The sequence below is a fragment of the Lissotriton vulgaris genome, chromosome 5 (assembly GCF_964263255.1).
Source record: "Lissotriton vulgaris chromosome 5, aLisVul1.2, whole genome shotgun sequence".
Lineage (NCBI taxonomy): Eukaryota > Metazoa > Chordata > Amphibia > Caudata > Salamandridae > Lissotriton > Lissotriton vulgaris.
Window position 1 is genome coordinate 113,781,690 of NC_141693.1, and position 16,818 is coordinate 113,798,507.

Below are 16,818 nucleotides of genomic sequence, written 5' to 3' on the forward strand. Positions count from 1 at the left end.
TGGGGGCACATATCTGGCCCATGCTCACAGCAACACACTGCCACAAACACTTAGCATATATGGGACAATTGCCACATCTTTGTTAAGATGACACCAGTTGCAGCTGTGTGCTATACAACTGCAAAATACAATGCATCTGGAGACTGTTAAAGGTAACACTGTCAGGTGCCCTATGGTTTTGGGGACCAGTTGGAAAGACAAAGTGCTTGCATGATGTTGCAAATGTCTGGATGCAAACAAACAGCCAAACCTTTTACACAACGTTTACAATCATTCAGTTTGTTCTCATTCCCTCAAGAAGTGGAGACTGGCATTGCCCCCGAAACACAAACCAACCCTGTCCCGCCATAACTGCAGGAAAACATCACAACATATGAAAAGCAGTATATTTTTTTAATGAGAAAATATAACATATATAATCTATCCATCAGTTTACTTATTTCTGTACAAAAGTTTCCACAGATAGTTCAACATAGAAATGAGAGAAACTGTAAAAACAGAGACAAGCACAAACTTGATAGATCTGAACAACACACAGTGTCACACAGCTGATATAAATAATGTTTTTAAGGATGATAATAAATTAAGGTAACTTCTTGTTCCTCTCCAGGGTTCTTTGCCCAGGTTTCTGCGGCGGCGTCAGGTGTAGCACAGGTAGGATGCAACAACTGGATGCTGATGGACAGAGATCCCACTGTGTTGCCGACGCTTCTCCATCCTAGATGCTACAGTAAAACTCTCAAGTGACAAGAAGCTACAAGGAAGGTAGCGGGTGGCTCCCCTCTTTCTTCTCAACCCGTTGGGATGCACTTCTGCAAGGACCTCTGGCATCAGCTTTGTACCAATACAAAAGTGCTTCATGAAAGTGCTTGCCTCATGTCAACCACCAGGCATAAAGATGTCTCACCAGCGACCCCTGTAAAAAGAAAAATGCATGTTGGCAATTAGTGGTGCCCTGATCAAAGCTCAACATGATCTGACCCCACAGCCAAAATGAGAACAATTGTCAAAATGTGTCTCTCTGCCTTCTTTTGGCCAGGGCCACAGTCGGGTATAAAGGCGGGTGGTAATGTAAAATGCTACACATTCTGCAGGAAGTACTAAATATGGATGAACATTCACTGGTGGAGTTTTCTGCACCATTGGCATAGTGTGATGGATTAATTTGCACCAGTGACCTCTCTTTTGGACTTAGCACTTCTTGTAGAAATCAGGCTTTCCATTACCACTCAACACGTACTTAGGCCCTTAACATTTTTCAGACCCACTGGAAGTCTAAGAAATCGCAACTAGCATTAGATCAATGTGAAGCTTAGCTTAAGGCATTACCTTTCGGATTTTAATTGTATATGTAACACACTTATCCTGACACCAGTTTCAGGTCTGAGTGGTGCAAGTAGGCACATAGTCGTATTTGTATACCACAAACCTAATTGGGAGGCAACAAAGCAGTGAAAAGAGGGTGGGAATAACCAAGAGGTACAATTTAAAATTCATTTTTGAATTGCAGGAGTGTCAGGTCAGTTTTGATGTTTATGATACCGTTGAGCCAGATTCCGGAGCCTAAATGGAGAATGCTGTTTTTTTCTTTTTTGCTCTCCAGCCTGCGATATCCTGGATCTTGGTGTGTGGTTGTCTACCTTGAGTGGCCAGATTCTTGGTCAGATACACTTGGGTATCATTTGTGATGGCCTTGAAAGTGATGTGACTTGTCATAGGTGCCAGAGTCTGGTCATAGCGGTGTTGCCTCCATCCTGGTGCGAGAAGATACCAGATAAAATGCATTATTAGTTTTCTTGGTGATGTGTTCTTTGAAGGTCAAGGGTGAATGCAAGTGACTGACATTGTCTCTCACTAGGGTGTAAAGCTGTCTAGGTTCATGTTAGATATCAGGGCTTCAATCGGTGGTTGTTTTGAGCTGTTGACGAACAAGAGAAATTTGGATTTTGTCACGTTGTGCTTTTTGGAATGTACTTGACATCCAGTTCGGGAGCATCTGAAAATAGGCTTTCAGTCGCTAAATGTTTTTAGCGGAGGAGATTTTGAGATGCAGATGACCTTCATTTACATACCGATGAATAACAGTGTTTTCAGCAAGTAGGCATCTGAGGGCTTCCAAATGGAGGTTGAAAAGGATGGGGGGGATAGATTGAAGAGGTACTACTGCACAGGTGGCATGGGGTTTCTGGCATCTTGCAGTGTTTAGCTCCATGAGCTGGAGGCAACTGGTGACATAGAAGATGAAATATCGCTGACCTGTACCAAAGAATCTCAAATGTATTTCCAAGGTGTAGATCACCGCTCGATGCTTGAACGTGTCAAAATCTAAAGAGGGGTCAAGCTGGATCAGGAGGCAAGGGTTGTTTTTGTCATTGATAAGGATGGAGATGTCAAATACGTGAACAGTAGCTTTCTCTGTAATACTGCATGGTCTGAAACCCGACTAGTAGCCCTGTAGAAGACGGTTTGTGTGATTTGCTCTTAGAAATGGGTGGAGAATACTTTTTCAACATTTTTGTTCTGTGAAGGATAGGTAGCTGATGGAACAGGCCAAGGGTCAGTAAGAGAATGATCTGCCCTGTCTTAAGGGCATCTGGGTAATTTTCTTGCCTGAGGGATTGACAAGAGTAGGGAGGGTTAGGAGGATATCTCCTTAAAGACATTTGATGATGGCTAATGGTAGGATGTTTTCCTAATAGGAGGTGGCCTTCAGTGAGTTACAGACCGCAATACCCTCAGCTTGCGAATGGATATGGAGGCTGTCCATTTGGGGGTGGGACGATGAGGGATAGAAGATAGGGTAGATGTTGTGTTGTCCACCTGATTTAGTTGTAATTCGCTATTCGTTAAGGAGGACTGTAAAGGTCTTCTCCTCTAAATCCAAGTTTCTCAAGGGGGTTTGAACCGGGATAAGATTTTTGTAATTATCAAAGTTCAGTCCTGTACCTCTCGTCTTGCTCAAGCATACTAACTACGAAGAGTAACTATTCCCTGTTGCCTCTGCTAAACGGGACCTGCATTTAGGCTCCACTAATAGAGTAAGACAAATAAACAACGAACCTGAAATCTGTCTCCATTGTCAAGCGCCCTCTTTAGAAAGAGCATTGCCTTGTGGCTCCCAGGATAACAGAACATAAATAGGGGTGATGGGTCTCATATATTGCAATTTTCCTTCTTGTGTATTCTGTGCCGGAATTCATGAGATGTTTCAGAGAAACAGTCTTCAATTGATGTCCCTTCTGTTGAGACCCTAGACTTTGTAACTGGATGAACGCCGTTGAGGCTAGGTAAAAAACATTTTTACCATGCATGGTCTCAGAGGCGGGGATGCCTGTTGATACCAATGATACTGTCACTTCCCTTGTTCTGGAACCCTTTGCACATGAAATGGAAAACACTATGAGAGTCAATTTGTCAGTGTCCATGTGAAAGAAAGCACCATGTTCAGTAGTTACGTTCTCTGGTACCAGACAGCCTATGTATTTATGTACCACTGTGAAATGTACCAGAGAGTGATGCTCTTGGAGCAGGATAAAAGCGGAAAGCCATCAGTACTTTATGATCTTTTCACTACTATCCCGGTCTAAAAAGCCCCAAAGCGGAGGACTCTTGCCTTGGAATTGCCGGAGAAGTGCACTGACCATGTTCAGAACATCCAATGAAGAACAGATTCCAAAGAGGCAAATTCCCCAAACAGGATGGCCACGTCAGAGTGGACCTGTCCTCCCTCTGGGATCAAGGTACCCCTACATTAGTTATCAGACCAAAAGGTCTATATACCGTGTTTAGGGAGGATGTGTATAGAATAATGCCAATGTTACTCAATTGAGATAGGTCAAGTTGTCTTTTCAATTGATTTAAAAAGCACACAATCCCCCAATCATACAAGGAGACATGCTTCCTCATAGGGTTGTTCATCATCTTGGTCACTAGTCCAAGATGGAACTTGTTCAGGCTCTTAGGTCCCCTGACTAGATCTGCTGTGCTAAGAGTGGTTCTGTATTATTTTTAAAGCTGGGAGAATTAAAATTGTGTTGTGGTGGATTTAAAAATGGATACTCCCACTTTTACAAGATTAGAAACTTTGGAAGTATTATGGCTAGCTATCTTGCCAGAAAGTCAACATGTTTCTACCAAAACTTGCTGCTTATAGAGGCCACTACACTTTCATGAAGGTGGCCAATACATACCCGTCCTGCACTAGCCCGAACTGGTCTCAGTGTGGACCGAAGGCCAGGAAACTTTCAAATGTACCTCTATAGACCAGGCAGTGAGGAGGTTTACCACCAGTATAAGAAGAAAGACAAGAATGAATGAATGAGGGATTTATACTGCGCACGTCTACTCCGAGGTTTGTTCCAGGAGCTAGGTGGGAGAAGCCCCTAGGTGCAAGCCTCATAACACAAGCCTTTCTGTCTCACAGAAAAAAGCCAGGTTTAAGTTTGCTGCAGAATACAGTCTCAAGGGGAATAGGACACAATTTGCTTAGAAGTTCATTCCGTGCTTTAGCCGCCCGGAAAGAGAAAGCTTTAACCCCCTTCGAACATGCTTGAAGTGGGAAATTGACAAGAGTTAAGCAGAGGCAGAATGCAGCACTCTGGTAAGGAGATAATGTACAGATCTATTTGCCACATATCCAGGGCTGGACTGATCACCTGCCCTATGAACCAGACCCAGGGCTTTGAATAGGATCCGTTTCACGACGGGCAGCCAGTGGAGAGATTTCAGGGCCGAGGAGATGGAAGAACGTCTGGGAAGAAGCAAAACAAGCCTAGCTGCCGCATTGGGGACCACCTGCAGTCGGTTGACCAATGCCTACCCAGCTTCTAAATAGAGGGTGTAAGCGTAATACAGAAGTGAAGTGATCAACGTGTGAATCACCATGTGACTGAAGGCTTAGGAATGGAGTCTCTGCTCATTGCTGCTTGGCTTGAGGAGATAATACCCTCCCACATGCACACGGTTTGTACTGTGATTGCAGGGAGCGATTACAAGGAAAGAATGCTCAAGGCTCAGCAGCTGACTCAAAAGACTGTTATGCAGGTAGCTCAAGACTGTCCACAAGCTTGCCCAGCCAGCTGCACTGGAACAGCAAGGCATCCTGGTTGAGAGGTGCTCCATCACCTCAAGTTGAAATGGGTGAGCCTAAATCATCCCCAATCTTCCCATGCCCTACAGTGTCTGTACTTACCTCCTCCATCACTCCAGTGGGACCAGGAGATAGGTGAATTTCATCCCCAAGGTGAGAGCTCATCACATAAATCCAATAAGGTTGAAGAGGTCTTTCTGAATCTGTAACCAGAACCATCATTGTAGCTCTTACCGTTCCAAAGATGGCGGCAGTCGTGGTCACACACTCTTCAATTCAGACTAGTATCCAATGGCTACTGGTGCCACTGTGACTTACATTAGATGTCCCCACTCCCTGTGGATGCCCCACAACTTGGAGAACTCTAACGTGGCCTGTAGATTCTGAAATACAGAACCATGCAGCAAAAAGGTTCATTTGGGACAAACAGTGGGAAATGGCCCACCATTTTGCCACCTGCTTCATAAAAGTGTTCCAGCAAACAAATGATGGACGGAATGCTGACAATGCAAACATTCTCCCCCAGTCAAAAGATCTGGGTTAAATCCATTGTTGACCCTGAGCCTCATGGGAAAAGTCCAGACCGAACTACCAGGCCAGGTTCTCCCTGGACAGGAAACAAGCATCCTGGGACCAGTTTCAGGATATGTCACCCTTCTTCAGCCAGACTAGCTTGAATCCAGTGGCACAAGGGACCAGTTGGACCATTAATTGAGCCTTGGAGCTCTTCAATTTAGAGAGCAACAGTAGTGTGTCACTGCAACTCCATTGGTAAACTACCTTAATGGAACAAGATAAGGCCCACTTGCCTGTGACTGCCCTAAGACCCCAAGCACAGGTCTCACAGATTTAGAATAACCCACCGATTGCACACAATCTACAGTTCACAGGAAGAATTGAATGTCAATAAGGGATTTGACATAATCTGCAAAATGTATGTGTTTTGAAACCACTGTTTATTGAACAATAAAATATGTAATAGATTACACAGATGCTTATTTGCTCGTATTTTTCTAGGTATAAAGAATCAAAAAATCCATGTTCTGATGAATCATTCCCAGTTACATCATGCAGAAAACGCCAAAAGTTGGTGGAAGCACTCCATGCAGCACTTTATTTGTACCAACTAAAGCAAAGTGTGTGCCTCAACCTTTCTTTAGTACTGTGCATGCTTCTGCCATCAACAACTGTGTATTTCTTTGCAAAATGACTTACCTATTTTCTACTTTCTCAAAGGCGCTTTTCGTTGACGAGTACTTCTCCTTGTCTGCACCTTGGTGCTTTCTGCTGCGACCACCGAGTCATCAGTAACAGCATGGCTGCAACTTGCTTCAACATGAGTTTCCTAAATATGAAAAAAAGGAGAATTGGTAAAGTGGGGAAAACAATCAGTACCTCACTTGACAAAGTGGCATTGTTGTTCTGTTTGTGTCTACAGTCTCATCTGTCAAGGATGCTACCTGGCATCAGTGGATACGTTTGAAAGATACTGGGTTGCTATTACAGTGGCATAAGATTCCCTGATGTGGCATCCAATGCAGGGAATTGTTCTGAAACACAGTGTGTACTCAATTTGAACCAGGGGTTTCCGGTGCTCAGCGCCAGCAGTTAATTGTCAAGACCAGGACTTATGACAGCCAGCCACATGGTGGTGCTGTTTGTCCAATTTTGTGATGAACAAAGTTGTTTAATAATTCTATATACATTAAAATGACTAATGCCTGCCACCCAAAGCTGTAAAAATAGCTTGGGTGGCAGGTATTAGCCATGTTTAATGTATGAAAAGTCTGAATTGGCATTAGTAGCGCAATAGGTGGCGCAAGCTGCTGTGGTCTCCTGACAGGGGTCCTGGCACTTATTTTTTTTACAAATTAAGAATTGACCCCAGTGATACATTCTTGAAAATAATGAGGTTCACTGCCATCAAAAACCAGAAGAGGTGGCATGTAGGAACAGTGTAGCAGATAAATTACCTGGAAGGCTGTAGCGTACCAACAATTGCAATAACAGCCGAGCAGATTTACATATGCAATATCTCATAGCTGCATTAATTTCTGGGGCAACGTCCTGAAGCGGGACAAAGGAAGAAGAAAAGTTCATCGAATTCTCCAGCACCTGGGCTGATTGTGTGGAAATTCAAACCTTTAGTGTAGATTCTCAAATTTCTGATACGCACAAAGGTTTCTAAGAATACTTATGAAAAGCTTCAGCAGCAATTGTAGTTTCTCCACACTACTCCGGAAAGACTACTGAGAATTTTCATGAGAGGCCACTTCTGCAGGGGCAATGCAAAAATGACTGTGCAATTTGCCTTTACCTCCTTCATACTCATTTCTTGACCCAGCACTCACTCATGGAGCACTGAGGCCCATCTCACCAGAGGCACCCCTCCCAAGCATCTCACTTTCACGTAAAAAAAGCACGCTCTGTATCTATAAAGGTGGATAATGATCACACTGCATACATGATTTCTGTACACACTCCTAGTTTACACAGTGCAGTGGCCATTGTATTTCCTTTTTTTCTACTCTTAGGTTAGTGGTGCTTGGGCCCACGGGTTCTCGCTTCAAAAAATGTTCTGAATTTGGTTTGGTGCAGGTTCCCTGACTTGCACGTTCCCTGACTTGCACCGATCTGGCCTTTTAAGCCTTTCTTCTTAGCAGGGTCCGGTCTGTAATGACGGCTGCTTATCACTTTCTCTTTATCAGCTTACCATGTTTTTGAAGGGGTTAGGGTAGCCGAACAGTAACTTTATACTCTACGTTTATTACTCAGCACCTTACAGCGTTGTCTCCTTTAGTGCCCGTTTCATCGGTAGTAGAACCTCACATAATGCTGCTGGGCATTTTTAAATATTGTAGACCGAATTTTGGGAATTAAGAGTGGAGTAAGTTTTTCCTTTTTGAGTTATAAGAAAAAGAAAAAGGCACCTGAAAAAGAGGGAGGACTTTTTAGGTCTCGCCTGAGCCAGCGCATTCGCTGCTCTGGCAAGACATTTAGTAGCTGGTTTAAAAGTGCTACCTTGCCAGCCACCAGTATGCTATTATGCTGCCATCTGGCTTTCAGAGTGCGCATGAATCCCCTCCCCTACGCCCTCCCTTCTCCCACTCCCTCCTCGTCAGCTTTACTTTCCTTTCACTTTCCCGCCGCACTGCTGTGTTACTTTCACGGCCGTGCGGCTATCAGCTTTATTTTGATTTTTTTTTAAACTTTCAGCAAGAGGCGCACGCTGGTTCTTTTTTGCTCCCCCATGTTGCTCTCACATCCACCCCTTCACCCTTCCCTGTGTTGCTTCAGCACTCACCACCCCCGGCTGCTTCCATGTTACCCCGTGTGGCTCACCTTTGCTTGCATGGCCGCGCGGCGTTACTTTTATGGCCCTGCGGCAAATGGTTGTTTTTTTAACTTCTTTATTTAAACTGCTGCTTAAAGATAACCAGTGGTTATCTTGTTTTTCTCTTCCTGTCAGTTACTTCTTTTACACTATTTATTCAAATTGCTGCATGGATCAGAAATTAGCTATCTGTTCTAGAACCAAATGCCAAGCACAGTTTTATTCTTTTTTTTGCTTGCAGATAACACCGATTTTCTTTTCTACAAATGAAGACTCTGTCTATCCTGCAGTAAATTAGCCACCAAGGGTAAGTTTACACCCTGAAAACCAACTGACAGCCAACTTTAGGATCTTGGTTACAAAAAATACACCTACGCCGCATTTTATCATGTGAGAAAATGTACACCTTTTGATCTTGCATGTGCCAAAAACATTCAGCAAGGCATGTACATGAAGGCTGAGGCACGGGTGTTATCAAAACACTTCATGGAGAGTTAGGCCACAACCAGGACATGTTTCCGGGCCCCCACTACTGCAGTGAAGAAATGAAGTAGCCTTTATAACCTAGCTTGGCTGGCCGACCAAGTCTGATGCCAGCTGCCCCCCTTTTTTTCCTTACCTTCCCTAGACCCGTAAACCCCAGAATGCCTCTGCTGCTGTTCATGAATTTGTCTTTCAACTTCCTGCTGAAAGTCCCCACTGAAAGTCAGATCTGCCTCATAAGGTGATATTTATTTTATCTAGCCATGTCAGACTCCCCATTTCCTTGCCCCTCCCCTCCCCTTCCAGGCCTCTCAATCAGTGTCCCTGATCAGTACCTTCCTGACATTGCGCCTTTCAAGTGTTTATTCAAGGCTGCTATCGAGGGAGCTGCTGGTGATAAGGCATAGGTAGGGGATAACTCCAGAACGCAAGTCACGCCTGAAGCCAGACCCAAATCCTAGCCAGAATCTGTTCCCATTAGTGTGGACATTTAATTCACTGTCCTTGCACACAGTGGCATTGCCACAGCCGAACTATTAATTTTCTGCTCCATGCTGCTGAGGGGGGCAATGTTGTGTTTCAGGGGGGCTATGTTGTACTTCAGGCTTGTATAGTTATGGGCATGGCTGGAGTTTACAACAGCACCCAAGTTCTTGATCATGCTACCAGTTGGACTATATGGCTGGAAGTTTGCTAGGCTATAAAAAAATTTGCCCCACTGTGACTGGACCGGTCGAACGACCAAGGGACAAACCCCAGACTCGAACTGGTGGACAGTCGCCCTCCTCTTACCCACTTCAGTCCCTTCACCGCAGCAGCCGGATCCCTGTCTCCAAGAGGACTGGCCAGAGGAAGACGACAAGAATCATTGGGACCCCGAGGATTTCGGACAGTATACCTTTAAGGGGGAGGACACCTATGGTGAGACCCCACCCCTACCCAACGTCACATCCAGACCCACGTCAAAAAGAGGAGGAACCCAGGAAGCAACGGATGGCGTTTCCCAGGAGGAGAGAGAGCTACGGTGTGGAGGAAGGAACTGGAGAAGGACAAGCGAGGACGCTGAGAAGGACGAGGAGAACGTTGAGGAAGACCCGGAGAAGCCAGGAGGCCACCGACCTCACGAGTCGCCCCGCCACGCTTCCACGGGAGGGGCGTGGCTCCAACAGGTACGGGGGAAAGTAACAGGCTGGGTGGGACGGCGTACCCGACCCTTTGAGTAAACGTGTATATAGTGTAAAGCCTCCCCCTGTGTATAGTTTTGATCTCACCCCTACCTCCTTACGAGCACTAGTAAATCACAGCGACCGAGGGTTAGTTGCACTTTTGCACGTGGTTTTCCTCACACCCGGCCCTGATCTCTTCCTAGTCATTACCCGTCCCTAACCCGCTCCTATTTCTCTCCTTCTTTCCCGGTTGCCGTGCCTGACGGAGGAGCCTCCACCCATCCAAAGAGCCATCCTGGATCCTTTACGGAAACCCATAACAGACCTGGCAGCTTTTTTCCCAAGAGCGTATAACCAGCAGAAAACGAAGATCATATATCAAAATAAAGCCCTCATTAAAATCTCTATTGAAGGTCTCTGACTCCATCTCTTCGGCCCCGGCCACCCCTGTACACCCACATTTACTATACTTTGCGTGGGCGCTCACACGTCCTACATACCCAGACATTGAAAATGATAAGTATATGATGCTGTCTTTTGCATCACGCCAGTGCCTGTTCAAATCTTCGGAAAATGTGGGGCACAATGTTTCCCAGAGGGTATTGGGATCAGTTAATACAACTGACATTGATCAACTAATATTTTTATTTTTGGATGGCTTATTTGTATGGTTTTGTCCCTTTGCAACATCAATGCACCAGGGCCTGCTTTCTGATCTTCTCAAATTATTTGAAGGTATATAAATCATGTGCAGTGGTTTCAACATGCCATTTAAGTGAACAAGTGTCAGTTTCAAGTATGGTATGGGTCTTTATATAGCGCTTGCTACTGCTGAGGAGGCGCTGAGGTGCTTTGCAGCCCGGTACCACGCTATGCTGTTGGGTCCAAGTGTCTGTGATTAGTTCATGCTGCATGTTTACAGTTTGTCAAGCGGTTTATCCTGAGGCCTCCGTGCAGTTTTGCAGCTTTATCCCACTCTATTATGCAATTCCTTATGTAAGCTGATTATATATTGTTGTCATGTGCTTGAGTAATGGATGCTGCAGTTGACCTCAGCGTGGCTTCTGCAGTTGTCATGCAGTTTGCTACCTAGGGGTCGTATCATCAAGTGTATTGTGCCTGTCACTAAGTCTGCACAATGGATTCCGTATAATCATCACTCAGCAACACCACAGCATCACTCAGGGCCACCAGATGATCGCTCACCTTCACCACAGTATCACTCAGGAATACCACAGCATCACTCAGTACCACCAAAGCATCACTATGCGCTACTACAGCATCACTCTGCAGCGCCACAGCATCAATCAGCATCACCAAAGGCATCAGTCAGCACCACCACAGCATCACTCAGGGTCACCACAGCATCACTCCGGTCCAGTACAGCATCACACAACAACACCACAGCATCACTCAGTGCTTCTTACACTTTTTTATTGCAACTTCTCATCATGCTGCACAGCAGCCACACTTCTCCACACAGCTAAAAAACATTTGCAAAGTCAATAGTTCTACCTAAAAACTTATAAGGCCCGCCAAAGCATAGCTAATAGGTCTCGCCTTTCGAACATTAAAAGTGTTTAGTTATCCAGCACAATATCCTACATTAAACAAAATCAAGTGTTGCATGGCTAATCACTTATAAGGTCCCAAAAGCGAGACATATTGGCTATGTCAATGCTTGTTCTAGGTATTGTTAGGCTTGGAAATATTCAGTTCATATAATCCTAGTAAAGACCCTTCACATATTTCAGATAGAAATTCAGGACCTGTATCTTGTTGTACGGGGATACTTCGTAATAGAGCCGCAGGCCAAGATGCCTGCACTGCATTAAGCTCATGCAGAGGTAAGCAAGTATCCCCTAAAATCCGGCAGGAGGAGGATGTGAAATAACTCAGTGCCCGATGTATGTGTCTGTCAGAGAGCCAGTGGAGCGGGGTATTATTCCAAGCGGTGTAATACCTGCAAAGTTACATGCCGCCAGCATCCTGGCCTGATCATTGCAGCCAGGGCGTAGCTTTGGGGGGGGGGGATTTGGGATGTGACACCCCCCTAAATAAATGCATTTGTAGCTTAAGAGTTGAGTCTGGGGGCCCTGTGTCGGGTCTCCTGTGTCTTTGTTAGTTTTTTCATCATCCTAGTTTGACTAAAAGGTTTTATCTTGTTATTCATTTTTTTTATAAATCAATCACTTAGACAGGGGCCCACCTAATGGATAACTTGGTCATTCCTCCACCCTCTGACAAAATGTTTTTTAGTTGGGAAATTTAGGATTCACAAACCCCCTGAATCTCACTGACTAAGCTACGCCCTTGGTTGCGGCCGGTGAAACCCACAGCAGGGAGGAGCCTGTTGCCCGGGTCTGGGAATGTGTTGCTTCGCGGCACCCAACTCTCTGGGCGTGACACCGCTGACAGTAGAGGCTGACTGTCCAGTCTAAAGAGGTCCCAGGTGGCCCAGAGTGTGGCTATGAGCACACAGGGGGAGAGGAAGGCCGGCAAGCACCAGTAAGTGCTGCTGGCGGCGGAGACCATGGGCTGCAGGCATGGGCCTGGAAGAGGGAGCCCAACATGGCCTGGTTGAAAAGGCAAGAGCAAACAACTGATCTAGCCGTCATGGGACCTGTGTAAAGCTGTGATGCATGATCACAGACGAGAGTGATACTGTCAGGGGATCCCATGCTCAGCCCCGGCAGAGCTAACTGATTGTCCGTCTCCTCAACAGGCGGATTACTACGGGCCCTTTAAGGACAGCCTGTGTGTTCGTGATGACGGCTTCGCATCTGGACCACCTGACTTTGCGGGCCTATCAGGAACGTCCTCTCACCATATGAGAGGAGACCAGGAAGACGCTGGTTGTCCGACGTGGGAGGAAGAAGTGAGACGCCAGGAGGACCACGCGACCAGGAGGACGGGACGTACCGGGAAGGCGGAATCCTTGGACGTGGACGACACCAGGAGCGGAGAAGGTGCCGGACCGATATCCGAGGAAGAGTGGACGGAGGTAGCTGTAAAGCCAGGAGGCCAACGACACCGTGTTTCGCCCAGCCACGCGAAGGAGGACGCGTGGCTCTCCCAGGTGCGTGCTCGTTTGGGTTCTTTACTAAACTTCAAGAAGGGAGGGTCGGGATAGGACACGGGGTAATCACCGGGGCACTTAGTTTAGCCGAGCCAAACACAACGCACTGAATGTGGTGGTGGTTATTCCTTTATCCCTCACTCCCTCCCTGTTTCCGAGCATTCTAGTAAATCGGAACACGACACTAAAAGCCACATATTCTTCTTTCCTTTCATGTGCTGGAGATTCCCGGACCCTGACCCAGGAAGTGCCCCAGGAAGTGCCCCAGGAAGTGCCCCGAGGACTACGACCTTACGACTGACCTCGTGTCTAACAAAAGACTTTGTTTTGGTGTTTTACAAACTGTAATCCCCAATAAATTAGATAAACAGTCGCCCTCTAGTCTTGGCTCCTTCCATTCTTGTAACCGAAAGGTGACAAGTGGCGAGCCAGCCAGGAGACATTCCATCTGAGTCAAACAAGATGGAGACCTTACTAACTCAGTTAAGTGAAGGCCAGTCCAAGTTAGAGTGGGCAATTAACCGGTCTAACGAGCAAGTGGACAGTGATAGAGCCACGTTCACCGCGTCTATACAGACACAGGCAGATCACCTTACCAAACTATCAGAGGGTCAAACACAACTGCTAGCAGTTTTGGGTCAAAGTAGAGCTGCACACCCACCAGGGGCAGTAGTGCCGCTCCAGAAATATACTCCAGGAGACGATCCTGTTTCATTTTTTTTGAATTTCGAAAGGGCAGCCCGAGCTAGTGCATGGCCGGGTGAGAGATGGCCCTTTTATTTAGCACCCCTCCTTACGGGAGAAGCCCAGGCAGCTTATCAGTTAGCAAACAAGGATGGAACTGCAGCTTACGGACATGTGAAACAAATAATCCTTGATAGATTGGGAGTCGATGATGAGACTCATCGGTTAAAGTTTCGACAAGAAAGAGGAACTCCCACTGATGCTCCCAAAACTCCTTTTTATAAACTGAAAGACGCTGCCGATAGGTGGTTAAAGCCACAGGAAGGAAATATCGACAATGTCATGAATAAAATTTATTTGGAACAATTTCTTGAAGCATTGCCCTATGGAACCCAAAGATGGCTACGGCAACATGCAGGTTTGACCCTGGAACACGCTATTGAAATGGCGAATTCCTATGCGAGAGCCCAAACTAGACCCGTTTTTCGTGAAACCGAAAAACCCGTTGTGAATAAAAACTTTGTAAAACCTGAGAAAAAACTGTACAAACCGACAAATGAGCCTCCACCCATAAAATCTAAACCGTTGAAGCCCGAACCACCGGTCTTTACGAGTCCTCAGTGTTATGAATGCGGCGAGTGGGGACATATTGCCAAGTACTGTCGGAAAAAAAGAGAGAAGGAGGAAGAGCCCATGGAAGTGGGGTATGCTCCGCGTGCTCTCTTATATGCACAAGAGACTGGTCCCGCATTTTATGTAAGTGTCTTGGTAGACGGTAAGAAAACCCGTGCCCTGCTAGACTCGGGGTGTCGACATTCGGTAATACGGAAAGACACTCTGAATAATTCCTCTTTGCTGTTGAACCGTAGTGTACGGATAAAATGTGTGCATGGGGATATCCGTACTTATTCCCTAGCTAGAGTCACGATTACAACAGAAAAGGGAACCCAAGTACAGTGTGAAGTAGGAATCCTTCCTAATCTCCCCGAACCACTCATTATAGGCACAGACAATAAGTGGTTTTCTACTTTGATGGCAGAAGTTTTAGAGAAGCAAGGCGGAAGCGGGGTTAGGGAAGGTCTATTAGCAGAAGAACCTTGGTCTACCGACACCAACTTTAGGGCTGCTCAGTTAAATGATGCCTCCTTGGCAACTGCTTGGAAAAACGCGCAGGACAATAAGAATGAGAACACCCTTACTTATCCTTGTTTTGTAGAACAAAATGGTCTTCTATATAGGATAGGGCAGAGTCAGGCTACCCCACAGCTAATAGTTCCTACCATGTTCCGTGAGCAAGTAATGTTTTATGCTCATGCACATCTGTTAGCAGGTCATTCTGGTGCCGAAAAGACCACTAATTCTATCGTTGAGCATTTCTCTTGGCCCGGGGTGTATGCACAAGTGAAGAAATATTGTCAAGAATGCCAGATTTGTCAGAAAAGGAACCCGTACATTCCCCCTAAGGTTCCCCTTGTTCCACTTCCAATCATTGGTAAGCCCTTTGAAAGGATAGGGTTAGACATCATAGGACCTTTACCGAAGTCATACAGAGGTTACCAATATGTTATGGTAATAGTTGATTATGCTACTCGTTATCCTGAGGCGTTCCCATTACGAGCAGCCACCACTAGTGCCATTTCACAAAAACTGGTAGAGTTGTTCACACGGATGGGGTTTCCTAAAGAACTTCTAACAGACCAAGGGACACCATTCGTGTCTCGCCTCATGAAACAGGTCTGTACTATCCTCAAGATCAAACATCTTCGTACATCGGTATACCACCCACAAACCGATGGTCTGGTAGAACGCTACAATGGGTTAATCAAAACAACTCTAAAGAAGCTTTTGACAGGAGACGGTAAACAGTGGGACCAACTTCTACCATTGGCTTTGTATGTGTTAAGAAGCCAGTTCCAAAGTAGTTTAGGGACCACACCCTTCGAGTTATTGTTTGGCAGGAAACCCCGTACGTTGCTAGAAATAACCAAGGATAGTTGGGAAAAAACTAGCTCAAAAGATGCTGAAGAGTTGTTGGACTACTCCCAACAGCTGAAGTCCCGGTTGCACAAGTTGAGGACACTGTCTTATGAAACTCTAGAAAAAGCGCAAGACAAACAAAAGACCTTTTATGATAAAGGCAAAAAGTGGAGAGAGTTGGACGTAGGAGATTGGGCTTTGGTCCTTCTTCCTACCTCCACTCACAAACTTCGGAAGGAGTGGCAAGGTCCTTTTCAGATAGTCAAGAAAATAGGTAGGACCACGTATACGTTGCAACTATCTCCTTCCCGAACACAGATTTACCACATTAATCTATTGAAGAAGTGGTTAGGTACCCCGCCAAAATCTCATGTGACTGTGTCTCTAGCGACACCACCTGTTCATACCATCGAGCATGCAGTTGTAAATCCTGACCTTACAGACTCTAAAAAAAAAGGATTGCAGGAGTTAATGTTAAAACACCAGGCTATATTCTCGGACCAGCCAGGTAGAACTACTTTGGCTGAACACCATATTCCGACAGCCCCGGGGGTAGTAGTAAAACAGAAACCCTATCGGGTCCCCGAAGCCCGGAGATCAGTGATAAAAGAGGAGGTACAGAAAATGTTGGAAGCCGGGATCATTGTACCCTCCAAAAGTAACTGGTCTTCCCCAGTGGTTTTGGTGCCAAAGCCTGACGGAAGCAAGAGGTTTTGCATTGACTTTAGGGCAGTGAACAAGGTGTTCAAACAAGATGGATATCCATTGCCTAGGGTAGATGAGTTGATAGAGCGCCTTGGGGAGGCTCAATACATAACAACCATTGACCTCACCAAAGGCTATTGGCAGGTGCCTCTTTCTCCAAAAGATCAGGAAAAGACAGCGTTCACCACCCCTGATGGTCTCTTTCATTTCACTGTCTTACCCTTTGGACTTCATGGGGCCCCTGCTACGTTCCAACGTCTTATGGACACAGTATTGGCCCCCTATGGACATTTTGCGGCTG

At 45.9% G+C, this 16,818-nt stretch overlaps 1 protein-coding gene across 1 annotated transcript in view; it reads right to left on the reverse strand.

Moving 5' to 3' along the window:
* Positions 1-372: 372 nt before the first annotated feature.
* Positions 373-16,818, reverse strand: part of SNAPC4 (small nuclear RNA activating complex polypeptide 4) — a 306,571-nt gene continuing 290,125 nt past the window's right edge. The window contains exons 23-24 of the mRNA XM_086921023.1: positions 6,305-6,434; positions 373-916 (exon numbers count right to left, since the gene is read on the reverse strand). Of these exons, the coding sequence (XP_086777149.1) occupies positions 6,312-6,434 (123 nt within the window). The 3' untranslated portion in view covers positions 373-916; positions 6,305-6,311. The remainder of the gene's footprint in view (positions 917-6,304; positions 6,435-16,818) is intronic.